General features: G+C 39.4%; 1 protein-coding gene across 1 annotated transcript in view; it reads right to left on the bottom strand.

The window, feature by feature from the left end:
- GPR158 (G protein-coupled receptor 158) overlaps window positions 1-20,390 on the bottom strand; it is a 300,397-nt gene that overhangs the window by 30,339 nt on the left and 249,668 nt on the right. The window contains exon 6 of the mRNA XM_069547473.1: window positions 9,655-9,764. Within this exon, the coding sequence (XP_069403574.1) occupies window positions 9,655-9,764 (110 nt within the window). The remainder of the gene's footprint in view (window positions 1-9,654; window positions 9,765-20,390) is intronic.

Below are 20,390 nucleotides of genomic sequence, written 5' to 3'. Positions count from 1 at the left end.
GGGATTGGGGGCAGGAGTAGAAGGGGATGACAGAGGATGAGATGGCTGGATGGCATCACCGACTCAATGGACATGAGTTTGAGTAAACTCTGGGTGTTGGTGATGGACAGGGAGGCCTGGTGTGCTGCGATTCATGGGGTCGCAAAGAGTTGGACACGACTGAGCGACTAAACTGAACTGAGTGCACAGCAATGAAGAGTCCATGTGCCACAACTAAGAACTGCCATAGCCATAAAAAAATATTTTTAAAAATAATTTAATTTTTACCTCTTAAACACTTAGAATATCTTTCTATTTTTCTCCATTTTCACTGCCACTGTACAGCTCCTGGTCATCAACCTATTTCCTCTAGTAGCTTCCTAATCAGTAACCTTACTGTTCTCTCCCACCATCAGGCCACACTGTACGTTAAAGCCACAGTGATGTTCCTAATTGCACTTCTGATCCTGCTTCTCTCCTGTTTACAGTCCTGTGCTTCTCCACCCAAATCCAGCTGCCTTAGGATGGTAAAAGGCCTTTAAAAATTGGTCCCTCCTTGCTTCAGCAGGCTCATCGCTCACCATTCTTGCCTTCCTACAGGTCTCTGAACAACACGGGGTGTCCTCTATCTGAACCTTTACCCTCCTTTTCCTGTACTGCCCCTTCCTCTCCCCTCATCAATACAAACACCTAATTTAGCCAATTCATACATATATCTTCAAGGTTCAATTGAGATGCCACCTGCTCTAGGCCAGTGGTTCCCAAACCAGTAGCATTAACACCATCCTAAAACTTGTTAAAAGTGCAAATTCTGGGGTCCCCTCCAGATCTACTATGTCAGAAACACTGGGGGTTATGGCCCAGAAACCTGTATTTTAACAAGCCCTTTAAATAAATTCTGATGAAGGCTATAGTTTGAGAGCTGTTGCTCTAAATAATTTTTCCCCAAAGGCTTAAGACTGGTGCACCTATCTTTCCAACAGGCTGACTGCTCTAACCTGTCAGATACAATTTTGAGTTTTTGTTACACTGACAACAAAATTTAAAACCTCTAGTATCAGAAAGTTTTCCATTTTCAGAATATTTGCCTTTGTGATTCAACCACATCTTTTTTGTTTACTACAAGAAAATGAATATGTACATAATCAAGCCATACAGGCTTCTACTAATTTAATTGGAATAATCCTGAAGTCTTAAAGTTCTCCATTAGATTTGAATTTCTATTAATTTTACTGCTTTCTTAGAAATTCCAGAAAATAAATGCTTCTGATGAAAGATAGAAGGTGATTATTTGCTTTTATAAATATAAAGCCACTCAATTCTTGGCAAAAGAGCCTTGATAGTAAACAACACAAAAAAGGCTGAAGTCACTACTTCTCAGTTTGCCTTAAGTGGTCATAAGCCCTCAAGTTTATCAAGCTTTTCATCAATTTTTCAAAATTTCATTTTCAGAAGTAACATAACGCTACTTTTTAATCACTGGATATATTTAAAAGGATCAGTATCACCTAGGCAAAAATAGATTTTAACATTTATGAGACATGAAGTTCAGGAAGACTGTGGTGACTATTCTACGTGACTGCTATTATAAGAAGGAAACCCACAACTCAGCTTCCCCAATATGGGTAATTTTATCAATTCCAATTACCTGCTTTAGCTCTCGTATCTCATAGTAACCTTCCTTTCTTTTGACCTGATTGTAAGTAGATAAGGGAGAAGAAAGTTATAAGACTATTACAAGTCAAATATTTGATAGAGCTAGAAGGAATCTGCAGATTATTTCTTCTGTTCTCAGGAAAAAGGCAAGAATGTCTGTTTTTACCACTTCTATTCATCACTGTACCAGAAGTTCTAGTATGAGTAATTTGTAAAAAAAATAAATAAATGAATAAAATGAATCCATATTGGGATGGGAGAAGTAAAGCTGTAACTATTCAGTTCAGTTCAGTTCAGTTCAGTCGCTCAGTCGTGTCCAACTCTTTGCGACCCCATGAATCGCAGGCCTCCCTGTCCATCACCAACTCCCAGACTTCACTCAGACTCACGTCCATCGAGTTAGTGATGCCATCCAGCCATCTCATCCTCTGTCGTCCCCTTCTCCTCCTGCCCCCAATCCCTCCCAGCATCAGGGTCTTTTCCAATGAGTCAACTCTTCACATGAGGTGGCCAAAGTATTGGAGTCATTCCCTCCAAAGAAATCCCAGGGCTGATCTCCTTCAGAATGGACTAGTTGGATCTCCTTGCAGTCCAAGAGACTCTCAAGAGTCTTCTCCAACACCACAGTTCAAATGCATCAATTCTTCGGCGCTAAGCTTTCTTCACAGTCCAACTCTCACATGCATACATTACCACTGGAAAAACCACAACCTTGACTAGACGGACCTTTGTTGGCAAAGTAATGTCTCTGCTTTTGAATATGCTATCTAGGCTGGTCATAACTTTCCTTGCAAGGAGTAAGTGTCTTTTAATTTCATGGCTGCAATCACCATCTGCAGTGATTTTGGAGCCCCAAAAAATAAAGTCTGACAGTTTCCCCATCTATTTGCCATGAAGTGATGGGACCAGATGCCATGATCTTCATTTTCTGAATGTTGAGCTTTAAGCCAACTTTTTCACTCTCCTCTTTCACTTTCATCAAGAGGCTCTGTAGTTCCTCTCCACTTTTTGCCATAAGGGTGGTGTCATCTGCATATCTGAGGTTATTGATATTTCTCCTGGCAATCTTGATTCCAGCTTGTGTTTCTTCCAGCCCCACGTTTCTCATGATGTGCTCTGCATAGAAGTTAAATAAGCAGGGGGACAATATACAGCCTTGACGTACTCCTTGTCCTTTTGGAAGCAGTCTGTTGTTCCATGTCCAGTTCTAACTGTTGCTTCCTGACCTGCATATAGGTTTCTCAAGAGGCAGGTCAAGTGGTCTGGTATTGCCATCTCTTTCAGAATTTTCCACAGTTTATTGTGATGCACACAGTCAAAGGCTTTGGCATAGTCAAGAAAGCAGAAATAGATGTTTTTCTGGAACTCTCTATCTACTCTGTATCTATTAGTAGATGACACAATCTCATATATAGAAAACTCTAAAGAACACACACACACATAATCTGAACTAAACACCAAATTCAGCAAAGTTGTAAGATGTAAATTCAACATTTAAAAATCAGTTTTATTTTTATATCTAAGCAATGAGCAACTTGAAAATGAAACTGACTAAAGAGTTTTATTTACTATAGAATCAAAAAGCACCTAAGAGTAAATTTAACCAAGAAAGTAAAATATGTAATCTATACAACATCATTGAAAGAAATTTTAAAAGATCTAAAGAGATGGAAAGTGTGTTCATGGGCTGGAAAATCTAATACTGCTAAGATGGCAATATTTCCTAAATTGATCTACAGGTTTAAGTCAGTTTAACAAAATAGTGTGATACAAGCATAATGACAGACGTATAGAACAACAGAATAAAGCTGGTCATCCAGAAATAAATCTCTACATCTTCAGTCAACTGGTTTTTTTACACAGTGCCAATATTATTCAATAAAGAAAAAAAAATCGTTAAAAACAAAAATATAAAAAAGGGAGCTCCCTGGCTGTCCAGAGGTTAGGACTTGGTGTTTTTACTGCCATGATCCTGGGTTCAATCTCTGGATTGAACTAGACCCCACAAGCTTCTCACTGCCACCAAAAAAAAAAAAAAAAGAAATCTTTTTAACAAATGGTCCTAAGGACAAGTATATATCCAAGTGCAAAAGAATTAATTTAGACCTCTATCTCACATAATATACAAAAATTAATTCCAAATGAATCAAAGACTCAAATGTAAGAACTAAAACTATAAAATGTTTAGAAGGAACCAGAGGTATAGATCCTTCTGATCTGAGGTTAGGCAATGGTTTCTTAAATATCATACCAAGGCGTATGTACAAAAGAAAAAACAGATAAACTGAGCTTCATAGAAATAAAAAAAAAAAATCTATGCACCAAAGCACACTATCAAGAAAGTAAAATAAGAAAACCCACAGATATGGAGAAAATATTTTCAAATAATTTATCTGATAAGGGCCTCAGATCTAGAATTTACAAAAACTCATACAACATCAAAACGCAAAAGCCCAACTAAAAAATGGACATATTTCTAAAGAGATAAATAAATGACCAATAAACACCTAAAAATAAACTGAACATCATCGGTCACCTAGGAAATGTATAAAAAATTTTCTTCCTTTTGCGCTTTAAAAAATTTAAAGTTTCCCTGTAAGAATACCTAAAATAAATAAATATAAATATCTTCCAGCCACTTTTCAAAATTTACTAGGGGAAAGGATGGAATGGGAGGTTGGGGTTTGCAGATATAAGCTATATATATGGAATGGATAAAACAACAAAGTCCTATTGTATAACACAGAGAACTATATTCAATATCCTGTGATAAACCATAATGGAAAAAGAATATAAAAAAGAATGCATAGATGTATAACTGAATCACTTTCCTGTACAGCAGAAATGAAAACAACACTCTAAATCAACTACACTTCAGTAAAAATGTTTAATAGGAAACAAAAGTAGCTATCTATCTATCTATCTATCTTATCTATCTATCCTTTCCCACAAAGGGTAAATATGTGGTGCTAATGAGCATAGTAGAGAAAACTGCTGTGAATTTCACTGATCCAGAATGGGTAGTCCTGAATAATACATGAAATGAAAATCTCCATGTCAGAGCCAGAAGAAGGTTTTCTTGCAGCTTGCTTAAATGTTCGTTTTAAATATACTACAAACAAAAAAAAGTTTTATTTTTTCTTGATTAGTCTTAGAAAAAGGAAAAGGCAATTTGTTTTCAGAAACCATACTGTAGGAAATAGGAAAATGTTCTTCTGGCATTAAGTTTCTTAATCTCTCTCCATTCCCTTTCATTTATTTATTTTTTTTTCCTTCCCTTTCATTTAAAATAGTTCCTCATTTTTCCTCTTGAAAATATACTCGGCTTTCCTGAGCCTAGAGATATTGCCTTTCTAGGTTTCTTAAAACCAACCAACCAGCAAACCTAGCTTAGCAAGTATTCTGTGAGAGGTTCTTTTAGATCTGTCCTACATCATTAATGTCCTAAGTCAAACAAATCTATGGTTACTGAAGGAAACTTCTTTTCATAAATGAACCTTCTCATTTTTGTCTACTTCAGCTGTGTGTTTCCTTATGATCCCTACTGAGCCAGATAAAATCTGCCCCTTTCTCCTTTCTTTTTCTGAAGAGAAACAGTTTCAGGTTCAAATAAAGTGCACTGCATGAACAGCCTGCCAGTGAAGTGGGGTGGTGGGACTGTCTGTCCTGGGCACAGGTAACGGTTTCTGTATAGACTTTTAGGCAATAATAATAAGTCAAAGCTGTTCTGCTTTTTATCACCACCTTATGCTGGTGATTCTAAACAATGTCAGTGATAAAACAACTCCTCCCTGAAGGAGTTGTTCACCTCCTTTCACCTCTCTCCTCTAACTTGCTCCACTTCTGTACTGCATTGTTAAGAAATATAAAAGACTTGTGACTTTCCTTTGCATTGGCATGGTAGCCTTTCTCTGTATAGCTCTCAAATATGGGGAGAGACCCCTAAAGCAAAGGTGGGAAATTTAATAAAAGTGATGAGATCCTTAAGTTCCAGGATAACAGTATCATTTCTAGTGACAGATGAGATCCTATTCCTTTTTAATATTTTCTTCAAGTTTTCGGAGCTACTGGAATTCTGTAAACACTACAATGGATCAGTGAGAGATCAGGATATAGAAAAAGAAATGTTCAACAATTTTACTAAGCCCTGAGGGAAATGGCTGAAATAAAACAAGAACTCGGGTCTTTCCTGTTTATCCTATTCTCAAGAGACTAGAATAATCATTTTATTTATCAGTACTGATAACTGCCTTGGAATTTTCAGCCTTAGAGAGGTGAGATTTACTTTTCAAAAATTTGAAATAAAAAATGAAGTTCTTATGAAAATGAGAATATGGCGTTCAAGGGATGTTATCCCTTAGCTCACACTACCTTGATCCCTCAAGCCACCTTGGGTCGGGTGTGCCCAAACCTGGATCCTCAGCTTTCCCTTCAGTCTGTGGCCTTCCCCATATCATTCCAGTGAATTCCCTTTTTGCTTAATTTAGCTATAGTCAGTGTCTGTGGTTTGCAACCAAAACCCCCTACATGACATATTTACATATATTTCTATCATGTTTAAGATGTACAACAACTCTAAAGGCGGGCTGAGAAGTGATTTTCAGATGTTAAAGTCATTTATTCTTGGCTGTATAAATAATTAATGGCAGAACTGAAATTCAAATTTGGATTTGTAAAGATTTATGTCTTTGCTCTCGATCATGTTACTATTAATATAAAATCTCTGAAGTCCTTTCTTGAGGACCATGTGTTGCTTGCCTATAAGAGATATCTACCAGAGATATCCCTGCAGCTCCATTTATTATAACCATCTGCCCATTCATTCACTTAACAAATGTGTGAATGCATATAACGTGGGCAAGATGCAGCACTAAGGATGGGGGACAGAAAGCTGGCTCAGTCAGTCACTTCCCTCGGGCTGCTCTCATTCCTCTGGGATGCTGATTCTTCAGTTTACAGCCTTAAACAATATTGGAATCAGTTCCATTTAAACAATATGGAAAAAACAATATAATATAAACCCATTTGGTTCAGACAGGATAAGAATAATTCAGCTCATTAAATTAGAAATAGTTTCCATTCGATTTAAGCCTTCAGTAGATAATCCTTCACTGCAATGCCTTCTAGAGACACAGAGAGAAAACAGTTTGAATTATAGTCTTTAAAATAAACAAAAGAAGGATGAAGTGATCTAGTTTACCAAATTCCAATCATTTGCATACCACTCTCAAGATTCCTGCCTGTATCTGTGTACCAGCTAATATTTTCTTTAAATTTCTTCTATTTAAAATATTTTAAAGAAAATTTTACATTGCCACTTTAAAGGAAGAACTGATAGATAATCCACACATAGAATGTAATGATGAAAATGAATACAGTGAAATAAAGAGAATAGATTTCATCTAGATCATATTACAATGGGAGGCTCTAAGCCTGAAGTTTGATCTGCTCTTTGTTGTAAAGGAAAATTAGCAACTGCTGGGCAGGTGTTAAAGACCTATTATTTCCAAACTAATTTTACTCCTGGAAATAATGAGAAGGATAGAAAGAGAACCTGAATGGAAGGAATTTTCTTGCTTTATGATTCTGTGTTATTTATTGGATTGGCAAAAAGTTTTGTAACATCTTATGGAAAAACCAGAATGAACTTTTTGGCCAACCCAATAATGTTGTGTTTTTGTCCCACGATCAGCCTCTTGCAGACCATGGTGTCACGTGTTTCAGACACTTGAGGACATGCAATAAGTCAGGGGGACAGGAATGTGTTAGGTGTGGAGGGAACTGTGGGAAGCTGTTTCCAATTCTGCAGCTGACATTTTCATTCATTCATTTATCAACTACTAAGCATTAAGCACCCACCATGTGTCAGTCATTGTGCTCAGAGCTGGGGATTCAATGTAAGACCCTCACTTCAAGAAGATAATTAGTTAAAAATCAAAAAAATAATTACATAAGCAAACTGTAGCATATAACAGAGGACCCTAAGACTCACAGGGAGAGAGGTCATTCTCAAGAGGCCATCTATTCTTTTGGGAATTCCAGAAGTCTTACTGTCCATGATAGGCTGTCAATGTCAATAGAATGTCAATTTCCTTTAGTGAGCACCAGTTGAAAAACAGTTATCATATAAGGAACAGAGATTGAAATGGACATGAGAGCAGAGTGTGCTGTGATATGGAAATAATAAAGTCAGCATCAGGAAGAACACTAGAGACTCACCTGGTGGTAGTTTAGTCTAGTCATGTCCAACTCTTGCGCCCCCATGGACTGTAGCCTGCCAGGCTCCTCAGTCCATGGGATTCTCCAGGCGAGATTACTGGAGTGGGTTGCCACTTCCTTCTGCAAGAGACTCATCTAATCCTTTCTTTTGTAGGAAATACAGGACTATAATTTCCTAGATGCTAAACTGAGATTTAAACTGGACCTCCGGAAGTTACTATACAACATACATAAGAAGGGAATCTTGAGAGAGTTAAGGATATCTACATTTGTTCCAAAAAGATAATCAGGAGTATTCCTAGTTATTAAAGTAAGTACAAAAAAAATAATAAGAGAAATAGAGTGGAATGAACTGGCAGAGTGGCACTGACATGAATCCACTACTAGTGAGAAGCTACAGTGCTGCAGGGAACTCAGCTCGGTGCTCTGTGATGACCTTAGAGGGGTGGGATGGTGGAGGGGAGGTGGGAGGGAGGCTCAAGAGTGAGGGGAGGATATATGTATACCTATAGCCGAATCACGCCGATGTACAGTAGAAACTAACACAACACTGTAAAGCAATTATACTCCAATTTTAAGTGGGATTATTGCATAATAGAGAGTATGCAGTGATCACATTTTAATAAATGTTGAAGGGGTGGCATTTAAAGACAAATATTTAAGGACATATTTATGTCATCTAAGACAAACTGTCACATGCATGGGCCATATCAAGATACATTTATTGAGAAATATTTACAGTCAGATTAGCATGAAGATATGAATGGCCTACTGTGATAAATAAAGCAGCTTTAAACCTGATCAACGTAAAGGGTTTCTTCTACTGAACTACAGTGTTATCCTGCAGGAGAAATTTCTATTTTACCTCCTATGTTCTTTGGCACCACTACCATTTGGGAAGTGGAGGCAAGGGAAAGCCCTGGAATCATTTCCAGCTATCCCTACTCTTTGCGGACTGCTAATTTATTTTATCACCTCTTTCTTCCTAATATTTATCATATACACTGAAGAGATTTTCGTGTAAGATTTTTTTGATATGGACCATTCTTAACATCTTTATTGAATTTGTTACAATTTTGCTTCTGTTTTATGTCTTGGTTTTTTGGCCATAATGCATGTGGGATCTTAGCTCCTCCACCAGGGATCAAACCTGTATCCCCTCTGCATTGGAAGGCCAAGTCTTAACCACTGGACTGCCAGGAAAGTCCCTACATTTTTAAAAGTAGTTGATTTTGAAACTAAAATATAAGAGAATTTACCATGTTCTCCAATTTATAAGGCTGATAAGCACTGGAGGATACTGGATAAGGAAGGAAACCAAGAACACCATTTTTTGGAAATTCACCCAAGGAATAAAAGCAGGATTGCCCTGGAGAGTGGAACTCAGGAATGGAGGACAGCAGCTTTTTGTCTGGCAAGCATATTGCTGAATTCTACTATATAGGATTCTTTGGTAGCTCTGGGCTTGATTATTTCAGCTGTATTGTCTTTCTTCCTGTTCTTAGTGAGTAAATACTATTTCACATTCATTGTAAACTTATCATTTGTTTAGAATTAACCTTTCCATAACCAGTGGCACATTCTACTAAAGTACATTGCTCAAATTCAATTGTATTAAAGGTTTTCCCAGAGAATCCTAAAGATATTGCCTTGAAAATGAAAAACATGTATGATTTTATTACCTAAATTCCTGAAATAAATTTCAGGAATTTAGGTAGTAAATTCCTGACTGAGCTTGCAATTATATGCTAAGCGAAACACTTTGATCCTCCCATGGGAATGAGAACTAATAAAATATACCTGTGAAGCTTGAGAGTGACAGTTCCATAAACAGTAGCAAAACCGAGAAGGCGGACCCATCTTAGGAGAATACAGCGAAATGTGCTTGGCTCAAAGTACAAAATAACAACCTGTGGGATGAGAAGAGAGAGAAAGAGACCTTCAGGATCAGCTGATGACCCACAGACTAAAATCAGTATTTCATAATCTGATGTTTAATACATGTGTGTTTTGACACGAGCACATATTCATGTGAGTAAAACACTAAAATATGATTCTGATCATTCACTGTCCAAATCAGAAGTCTCCTCATGGCTTTCAAATCAGATCTAAAGTATTTAATTCTGACTTTCAGGCGTTTCTAGCAATTGTCTCTAAATTTCTATTATGTTCAAGCTTCAGTTCAGTTCAGTTCAGTGGCTCAGTCGTGTCCGACTCTTTGTGACCCCATGAATCGCAGCACACCAGGCCTCCCTGTCCATCACCACCTCCCGGAGTTCACTCAAACTCACATCCATCGAGTCAGTGATGCCATCCAGCCATCTCATCCTCTGTCGTCCCCTTCTCCTCCTGCCCCCAATCCCTCCCAGCATCAGACTCTTTTCCAGTGAGTCAACTCTTTGCATGAGGTGGCCAAAGTGCTGGAGCTTCAGCTTTAGCATCAGTCCTTCCAAAGAACATCCAGGACTGATCTCCTTTAGGATGGACTGGTTGGATCTCCTTGCAGTCCCAGGGACTCTCAAGAGTCTTCTCCAACACCACAGTTCAAGAGCATCAATTCTTCAGTGCTCAGCTTTCTTCACAGTCCAACTCTCACATCCATACATGACCACAGGAAAAACCATAGCTTTGACTAGACGGACCTTTTTTGGCAAAGTAATGTCTCTGTTTTTTAATATACTATCTAGGTTGGTCATAACTTTCCTTCCAAGGAGTAAGCGTCTTTTAATTTCATGGCTACAATCACCATCTGCAGTGATTTTGGAGCCCCCAAAAATAAAGTCTGACACTGTTTCCACTGTTTCCCCATCATTTCCTATGAAGTACTGGGACAGATGCCATGATCTTTGTTTTCTGAATGTTGAGCTTTAAGCCAATTTTTTCACTCTCCTCTTTCACGTTCATCAAGAGGCTCTGTAGTTCCTCTTCACTTTCTGCCATAAGAGTGGTGTCATCTGCATATCTGAGGTTATTGATATTTCTCCCAGCAATCTTGATTCCAGCTTGTGTTTCTTCCAGTCCAGCGTTTCTCAGTATGTACTCTGCATATAAGTTAAATAAGCAGGATGACAATATACAGCCTTGACGTACTCCTTTTCCTATTTGGAACCAGTCTGTTGTCCAAGCTTAAATGTCTTTATTTCCCCAGATGGGACAGCCAAATGTGCTTTCACTGCCTTCCTTTCTTACCTGGAGCCTTGTCTTTTCCTGTATCCACACTTTTAGTAATATCTTCCGCCCTCATATGAAATACCCCTGAGAGGATTATCTGTACTGCACCCCAACCCCCCATCAATCTACCAAAAATAGGAAACCCACAAAAAAATCTCACTACTGGAAGAACTACCTAAGGCATATTTTCAAGAACTTTTCCCATTTGTCTTTCCAATACTAGCAGCTACCGCTAGACATAAAGATATTTTATTTGAAGTGTGTGAAGCAGGATAGAAGTGAGCTGCTTTTGGCACTAAGTAACCTAAGGACCAAAGAACACGTAACAACTGCTGAGTGCATGACCACAGGATGTAGCTGTTCGCAGAGGTGTAGGAGGGCGGGGTGAGAGAAAGAGAGACACATTTAGGGCCAGCAAGAGAGAAAGTGTGTCACTCCCGAACCACCAATTTCCTTTTACCTTTACTAGTGCCTCTTGGGAACTCACTATGCTTTGCCTAGAGGTTTGTTTCCCCCAATTTTGTTGAGAGGAATTCTGTGTTAAGGTCTAAGGTGGGGTGTACCCCTATGGGCATTTTAAGGAACGGTTCTTCAACACTGCAAGTTTCTTCCTTTAAAAAAAAATCTATTCATTTATTTGGCTGCACTGGGTCTCAGTCGTGGCATGAGAACTCTTTTAGTTGTGGTACGTGGGATCTAGTTCCCTGACCAAGGATCCAACCTTGACCTCCTGCACTGGGAGTGCGGACTCTAAGCCACCAGACCACCGGTGAAGTCCGTGGAAGTTTCTTCAGAGGCTTACAAAAGTCAATCAGCTGATTAAAGTGGTGGGATGTGCTAGGCATTGTGATAAACTTCAGAGCAGTCCCCCATTTCAAACAAATCTGCACAGATTATCCACCCATTTGATCAAACATGATTTTTTTTTTAGCTAGCTTTAAAGTCAGCTTGATTGCTTATACTTTTTGGATACCGAACACAACAAATTCAGGAAGAAAAAAGAAGCACAGAGAAAAGAATATACATTTAAAAATATGTACAAAATAGAAGAATCCTTTAAAATTATTTTCTTTTGCAAATATAGATACAACACCAGAGATAGAAAATTGACCTGTGCTGTCTTTGTTCAGCGGGTGTAAGGCCAGGTGCTTCTCTGGAAGAATAATGCTTAAAGATAGACCAGTCAGTGGCCAGCACAGTCCAGTGCTCTGTCCAAAGCTCTGACACTGAAAGGTGTGCCCCTCCTGTTTCACGCCTGGTATTTTAAGGATCTGAGCAAGTTTCCTAGTAGTGTCAGACACAGCAATTCTACTTCCCTAATTGATTCGTCAAGTGTTACTTGCTCCAGGTCAGTGAAACTGGCTGTGAATTAAACCACTTTCATGAGAAATAGATGGGGAAACAGTGGAAACAGTGTCAGATTTTATTTTGGGGGGCTCCAAAATCACTGCAGATGGTGACTGCAGCCATGAAGTTAAAAGACGCTTACTCCTTGGAAGAAAAGTTATGACCAACCTAGATAGCATATTCAAAAGCAGAGACATTACTTTGCCAAAAAAGGTCCATCTAGTCAAGGCTATGGTTTTTCCAGTGGTTATGTATGGATGTGAGAGTTGGACTGTGAAGAAGGCTGAGCGCCGAAGAATTGATGCTTTTGAACTGTGGTGTTGGAGAAGACTCTTGAGAGTCCCTGGGACTGCAAGGAGATCCAACCAGTCCATTCTGAAGGAGATCAGCCCTGGGATTTCTTTGGAAGGAATGATTCTAAAGCTGAAACGCCAGTACTCTGGCCACCTCATGCGAAGAGCTGACTCCTTGGAAAAGACTCTGATCCTAGGAGGGATTGGGGGCAGGAGGAGAAGGGGACGACAGAGGATGAGATGGCTGGATGGCATCACTGACTCAATGGATGTGAGCCTGAGTGAACTCCGGGAGTTGGTGATAGACAGGGAGGCCTGGCGTGCTGCAATTCATGGGGTCGCAAAGAGTCGGACACGACTGAGCGACTGAAGTGAACTGAGCTGATAGGTGAAGAAGGTGTTACATTGGGGTTTCTGTTAGTAGGTGTGTGTAAACAGTTTCATTTATTAAAGAAGATGACAGATGCTGGTGGTGAGACTGGTATCGATGAAGCTGCCATCTAATAAGGATCTGAAGGACTTCTGAGGTTTTAAGGACTTTCTCTAAACATCTATTGTGGTGTGCCTGTGTGTGCAGTCCTGTCCCACTCTTTGTGACCCCATGGACTGTAGCCTGCCAGGCTCTCTCTCTAGGATTTCCCAGGCAAGAATACTGGAATGAGTTGCCATTTTCTTCTCGAGAAAATCTTCCCAACCCAGGGACTGAACCTGAATCTCTTGTGTCTCCTGTGTTGTCAGGCAGATTCTTCACCACTGTGCCATCTGTTTGGCCAAAAAGTTCATTTGGGTTTTCCATAACATTTTATGGAAAAAACCTGAAGAAACTTTTTGGCCAACCCAAAACAATTTCCTTCAGTTTCATACAAGGAAAAGTCTTGCTAGTCAAATATTTTTCCAGGCTCACTCATCCCTCTCAAGTTTACTGTGCTCCCAACAATCATTATTGAACAAGCAAAAAATGACACATATCTTATCCTAATGGAGACCAGTCCACAAAAGTCACACTTGAAAATTTCTACTGCTAAAACCTAGTACTTAAACTATCCAGGTTTGCTATATTTTGAACTAGGAGAATGGAAATGTATCATTTAGGCATGACTATATATATCAAAACACTTTTATACATGATTTACTTTAAAAATAAGTAGATTCAAAGTCTTTGAATGCATTGTAAATTATTTTTTCTACATTTGGCAAGACATATGGTTCCATACATAGGAAATATTTAGGGTGGAGATGCATGTTCTGTAAATATTTAATTATCTAAAGTGGGATTTAAACTACAAAAAATAAAATCACTACATACATGAAGGGATCTATGGTTGTGATTATGTCTTTATATAACCATGGTCTAAAACTTATCACTTTGCACTTGGCTCCTACTATTCCAAAACAACAAAAAAAGGGATAATAGACTAAAAATATAAAATATATAACTTAAAATTTTTATAATATATACAAGTAACATTTGGGGGTTATTATAACAGCCACAGCTCCTCTAAAATTTCCAATATAATACTCCCAGAGAAATAACAAGAAATGAAAGGGTGACAGGTCTAAAAACTAAAGACAAATATGACAAGATTCCACAGTCTCAGTTACGATTCTACTCACTGCTTAGTAGAACTAACAAGCATCTTTCAAATAAAATACCACTTGCCTCATTCTCTAAACCACAGTAAGATCTGAAGACCCAAAGATGACAGAGAAAGTTTTTCATTCACACTCCTTGTCAGGGTCTAACACTGAGACCCATAGGCTTCTACTAAACAAAACAAACATATTTAAAAATTTTTGGTCATGCCCTAACTGTGCAGGAACTCTTTCTACATCAGTCAGTCCTGGAGCCTTCCCGTCCATCACCACCCCTCGTCCATCAGCTCCTCTCATCTCCATCCATTCACAGTTAGACCTCCCAGGATGCAGCATTCAGAAAAATGATGCTTAGCTCCCCAGGAAAAGCGTGGCAATGTGGAGAGAAGAGCACAGAGAGGATATGCCTAGAAAGCACAAGGGAGCCTCCCTAGTGTGTCTTCCCAACATGCCACAAGGAAAGGCACTTTGCAGAAATATCCCATCTTAAAAAATGTAATAAAAACAAAGGACTATTTTTGTTTTAAACTTTTATACCCTCAGTTTAACAGAAACATCTATTTCTGCTTTATTACCTACACCAAAGCCTTTGGCTGTGTGGATCCAACAAACTGTGGAAAATTCTTAAAGAGAATGGAATACCAGACCACTTTACCTGCCTCCTGAGAAATCTGTATGCAGGTCAAGAAGCAACAGTCAGAACTGGACATGGAACAACAGACTGGTACCAAATCAGGAAAGGAGTACGTCAAGGGTGTATATTGTCACCCTACTTATTTATCTTATATGCAGATTACATCATGCGAAGTACCAGGCTGGATGAAGAACAAGCTGGAATCAAGATTTTCGGCAGAAATATCAATAACCTCAGATATGCAGATGACACCACCCTTACGGCAAAAGCCTCTTGATGAAAGTGAAAGAGGAGAGTGAAAAAGTTGGTTTAAACCTCAACATTCAGAAAACTAAGATCATGGCATCTGTTCCCATCACTTCATGGTAAATAGATGGGCAAACAATGGAAACAGTGACAGATTTTACTTTTTGGGACTCCAGAATCACTGCAGATGGTGATTGCAACCATGAAATTAAGATGCTTGCTCCATGGAAGAAAAGTTAAGACCAACCTATACAGCATTTTAAAAAGCAGAGACATTATTTTGCCAATAAACATTCATCTATCCAATGCTATGGTTTTTCCAGTAGCCATGTATGGATGTGAGAGTTGGACTATAAGGAAAGCTGAGTGCCAAAGAATTGATGCTTTTGAATTATGGTATTGGAGAAGACTCTTGAGAGTCCCTTGGACTGCAAAGAGATCCAACCCAATCCATCCTAAAGGAAATCAGTCCTGAATATTTATTGGAAGGACTGATATTGAAGCTGAAGACCTGATGTTGAAGCCAGCACTTTGGCCACCTGATGTGAAGAACTGACTCATTTGAAAAGACCCTGATGCTGGGACAGATTGAAGGCAGGAGGAGAAGGGGACAACAGAGGATGAGATGGTTGGATGGCATCACCAACTCAATGGACATGAATTTGAGTAAACTCCGGGAGTTGGTGATGGACAGGGAGGCCTGGTGTGCTGCAAGTCCATGGGGTCGCAAAGAGTCGGACACAACTGAGGGACTGAACTGAACTGAACCGCCCTAAGTGGCAGTCTGGGCTGCACCACTAATTGGACATTTGACCTGGGACATATGACACAGAACTTAAGGACACAAATTCCTTAAGTTCTGTCGACGTGTTTCCCCCGAAGCTTAATAAAAACTCCTATAGCATTAATAGAAGCATTGAATAAACCACAGATAAATGAAGAAACATCAATTTTATCCGTATCCTTCCAGGGAGGGTGAGGAAAGTTTCTAAGACCTAATAAAATGCACTAAGAATTCTACTTTTAGAAAAATGTTCCACATATACATGCATACAAAATAAGCAAAGATGTATATCCAGGAATATTCACTAAAGCATCCTGTGCAATAGAAAAACAATGAAAACATTCTCCCACCCAAGGGGGAATGCCTTAAACCTATAATTCATGTTATAGCCATACAAAATACAAAACCATGAACTTCAAAATAATAAATGGATCTGACTCTGTTGCTGTAGAAACATCTTTAAGAGAAATTGTAAATGAAAAGAAAGTTGCATAAGAGTATTAAGATATGATTCTGTTTGTATATATAAGGAATGGCTGGCTGCTCACTCAATGGATGATTAAGACTATTTACCTCTGGGGTGGATGGCTTGGGGATTTAGAGGGTGGGGAAGGAGAGAAGGGATTTTTACTTTTTAACTTATATCTTTTGGGACTAGCTGTGTTTTTTTTTAATAATGAGAATGTATTACTTTGCAATAAAAACATTTATGTAATAATTATAAATATAAATACCTGACTCTTAATAGGGTCTGGAGAGTTGTTTCTTTTTTTACCTTTTTTGGGGGGAAGTGGACCATTTTTAAAGTCTTTATTGTATTTTATTACAATATTGCTTCTGTTGTTTATGTTCTGTTTTTGGCTGAGGGGCACGTGGGTTCTTAATTCCTTAACCAGGGACCAAACTCCCATTCCTTGCTTTGGAAGGCAAAGTCTTAACCACTGGATCACCACAGAAGTTCCTGGAGAGTTGTTTCTAAGTACTAGGGATCTGAGAGTGAAATGGAAAAGGTTCTGTATGTGATATCTATGAACTGACATTATATGGAGGTGGCAAGATACAGAAAAATGACCTCAGAGAAACTGGAGGATCTTCAGAACCCCGGACCTCAGTAAAGAAACAAAAGGTGCCACAGAACTCACAGAAAGAGAGTAGAAGTATAGCATTTTGAGAAGAAAGGATAAAAAATGATAAAGATTCACAATATATAATAAGGTGATTAAAAGCAAAAGCTTTTTTTTTTTTTTTTTAACTGCCCAGAAGAGAATACACAAGATGCTTGTTCACTGAGCCATTTCCTGGTCTCAGGCGGCCCCTGGTCCTTGGCCATCTGTTTACCTGAGCTTTGTGGGTCATCCTTTCCCCCAGAGACTCTTGCATCCACCATTCACGCAGAAAAACCATCTCCCTGTTCAGAGTCTGAAGACTCTCCCCAATTTGTTGAAGAAAGTGTGCAGAACCCAGAAAACAACAGGTTCTATAAACTACGCTAAACGTCTAAAAAAGGAATGATTCAAGCTACAGTCACAAGTCATTCCACCCTCCGTGGGGAAGCAGGCAGCGCCAGGACTCAGCCTCAACGCCCTGAGCAGAAGGAAGCCTGGATCCCTTGAGAAGCCCAGGAATACAGGGAAAGACTTCAGTATTTGGAGACATAAGGGACTTCTCTGCCATTTACTAACTGCGTGACCTTGAGCAGCTCGTTTTATCTCCTCCCTCATCTGGGAAGCTGAGTTAATAACCTCTCCCCTCCCTGCCCTCCAGGATGGGGAAGAATTGTATGTGAAAGCACTGATCATCTAGAGTGCTGTAGTTATTTCTCCTACACTTATTCCTTCAGGACTGATGCAAAATCCTTTTTTCTTTTGTTTAAAATAAGCATTAGGTGATTCTACCTGATCTTTATAAATGCTCTCTCGATGGCAAATTAACATAAACATCAAACTGCCGTGATGAGGGAACTGCTCTGGCAGCCTGGTTCAGTCTGAGTCATTCACTGCCTCGCTCCTTCAGGAAAGGACACATTCTTATTACTCAGTTCCAAATAAAGGGCTGAAAATAAAGATCTAAGTTTAACTGTGGGTTACCATAACAGTTCTTCAAGAACGTGTCAGTAAGCATTAACAAATGGATTTCTCAATATATTTTTAATCCTCCTCCTATTCACTTTCCTGTTCTGTAGTGCTCTGCTTAACATGTAATCACTGCTAATAATAAAAATCAGTCTGTACATGGAACTGTTACTGTTTATTGCATACTCTATTATCTAGTTCCTGGAACGGAGATACTCAGAAGGTTCAGTGACTTGCCCAAGACGATGTAGTTGAAACACGCTGAAAGTGGAATTATTCTAAATTGTCAACATTTTCATGTTTCTTTTTAATGAAAAGCTGTTTGGTATCCAAAGGTTGCATTTTCTTCTTGGTGAAAGTCAAGTTATTAATTGCTCTCCAACGGAAGTAGTTTGAAGTGAATGTTCTTCAGATAATTATTTTTCCACATGTAGACAGGAGCCTTCGCCTTTTGAAAATTCTTGCAATTTCCTGCTCCCCTCCACCCTCATCTCTACAAGAACTGAACTCAAAGGTCTTTCCCATGCACAGAACCTTCTTTTGTCACATCCTGCTATTCAGTATGCTCTGCACAGCCACACACTCTAACTTCACAATTCCTTGGCCTCCTCTACTCCTCTGTCTTTCTCAGGTGAGGGGAAATTTACATGGCCCACGAGGAAGCTGGGTATCACCTGGAAAAGCTGTCTTGGAGCATACACCAAAGTCTCAAGGCCATGGGAATAAAGCTGTTTCGAGGAATATTACTTGCTTGCTACCTTAAGGGACACCTTTATCTTGGTGAACAGAAGTTACATGATGTATTTTGCCACAGGTTTTCCAGCCAAAATACAAATCTGATAAAATCTTACCCTTGCCTAGAACCACTCTTGGCTTCCTGTTTTACATTTAAGTAAAGTTTACATTGCTCAAAATGGTTTACAAAGTCCCTTCTTATGTGTCCCCATCATCCTTTATTGGTTGTCTCTCGCAATACCACCTCTTCTCTGTGCTCAGAGTCCTTTTTTCCTTTATTATGGAACACATTACATGGCATTGCAATACCATTTATACGCTAGATCTCTGCTCCACTGGGCAGTGTGTTCAATTTATGCCAATGGAATGAATGAATGGAAGTGGTTTTCATATAGGAATCATCAGCTCCAAATTCAGAAGGTTTAACAAACTAAATGTGCTAAGATAAATTAAGAAGCATGATAACATGTCCAAGTCACAGAGAAAGGAGGAGCTCTTGGAATAACCTTTGGTAAGATAAGACAAGTACAACTAGGAAGTGTCACAAATAGTTCAATTTTTTCTTTAAACTTTTGGCTGCACCAAGTGGCATGTGGGCTCTTAGTTCCCTGACCAGGAATCAAACCTGTGCCCCCTGCAGTGGAAGTGCAGAGTCCTGACCACTAGACTGTCAGACGTCACAATAGTTCAACTCCAAAGGCACTTAATAAAAGGGTAATTTTAAAATATTTTTCTTCCTGGTTGTCACAGTGCCTATTAGAATCATCTTTTTTATCTATAAAAAATTCCTAATGAAATTTATCTGAAAGGATTAGAGTGATGACAACTAACTGAAAGCACTTAGGATAGAATAAGTTCTAGAAAGCAGAGGTATAGGATAAGGAAGTTTTGATGGGCAGTAGACCCCGGTTCGATTCCTGGGTTGGGAAGATCTGCTGGAGAAGGGATAGGCTACCCACTCCAGTATTCTAGGGCTTCCCTCGTGGCTCAGCTGACAAAGAATCTGCCTGCAATGCAGGAGACCTGGGTTCGATCCCAGGGTTGGGAAGATCTCCTGGAGAAAGGAAAGGCTACCCACTCCAGTGTACTGGCCTGGAGAATTCCATGGACTATATATCCATGGGGTCCCAAAGAGTTGGACATGACTGAGCAACTTTCACTTTCAGAAGGAAAGAGGGCTTCCCTGGTGGCTCAGTGTTAGGGAATCCACCTGTCAATGCAGGAGACACAGGTTTTATCCCTGGGTTGGGAAGATTCCCTGGAGAAGGAAATGGCAACCCACTCCAGTATTCTTGCCTGGGAAATACCATGGACAGAGGAAGCCTGGTGGGCTACAGTCCATGGAGTTGAATAAGGGTTGGACATGACTAAGCGACTAAACAGCAACAAGAAGAAGGAAAGAAACTCTTTAGGACATAGCTTACTGGTCAGGGCAGGGGAGCCCAGAGAGGCAGGCTCCAAGATGCTAGGAGACAGCCGGTACCCAAGTTGGACAGTGTTTGGTACTGATGCAAGAAGAGGTGCTGAGGGATTGACTTCCTTGCGGTCCAGTGGTTACAACCCCACACTTCCAGTGCAGGGGGTGTGGATTCAATCCCTGCTCAGGGATCTAAGATCCTACATACCATGTGGCAAGGCCAAAAAGTTTTTCAGAAGAAGAG

The sequence above is a fragment of the Ovis canadensis genome, chromosome 13, assembly GCF_042477335.2.
Source record: "Ovis canadensis isolate MfBH-ARS-UI-01 breed Bighorn chromosome 13, ARS-UI_OviCan_v2, whole genome shotgun sequence".
In the NCBI taxonomy this organism is placed as follows: Eukaryota; Metazoa; Chordata; class Mammalia; order Artiodactyla; family Bovidae; genus Ovis; species Ovis canadensis.
Note: the sequence above shows the minus strand (reverse complement) of the source record. Positions and strands in the feature narration are given on the sequence as shown.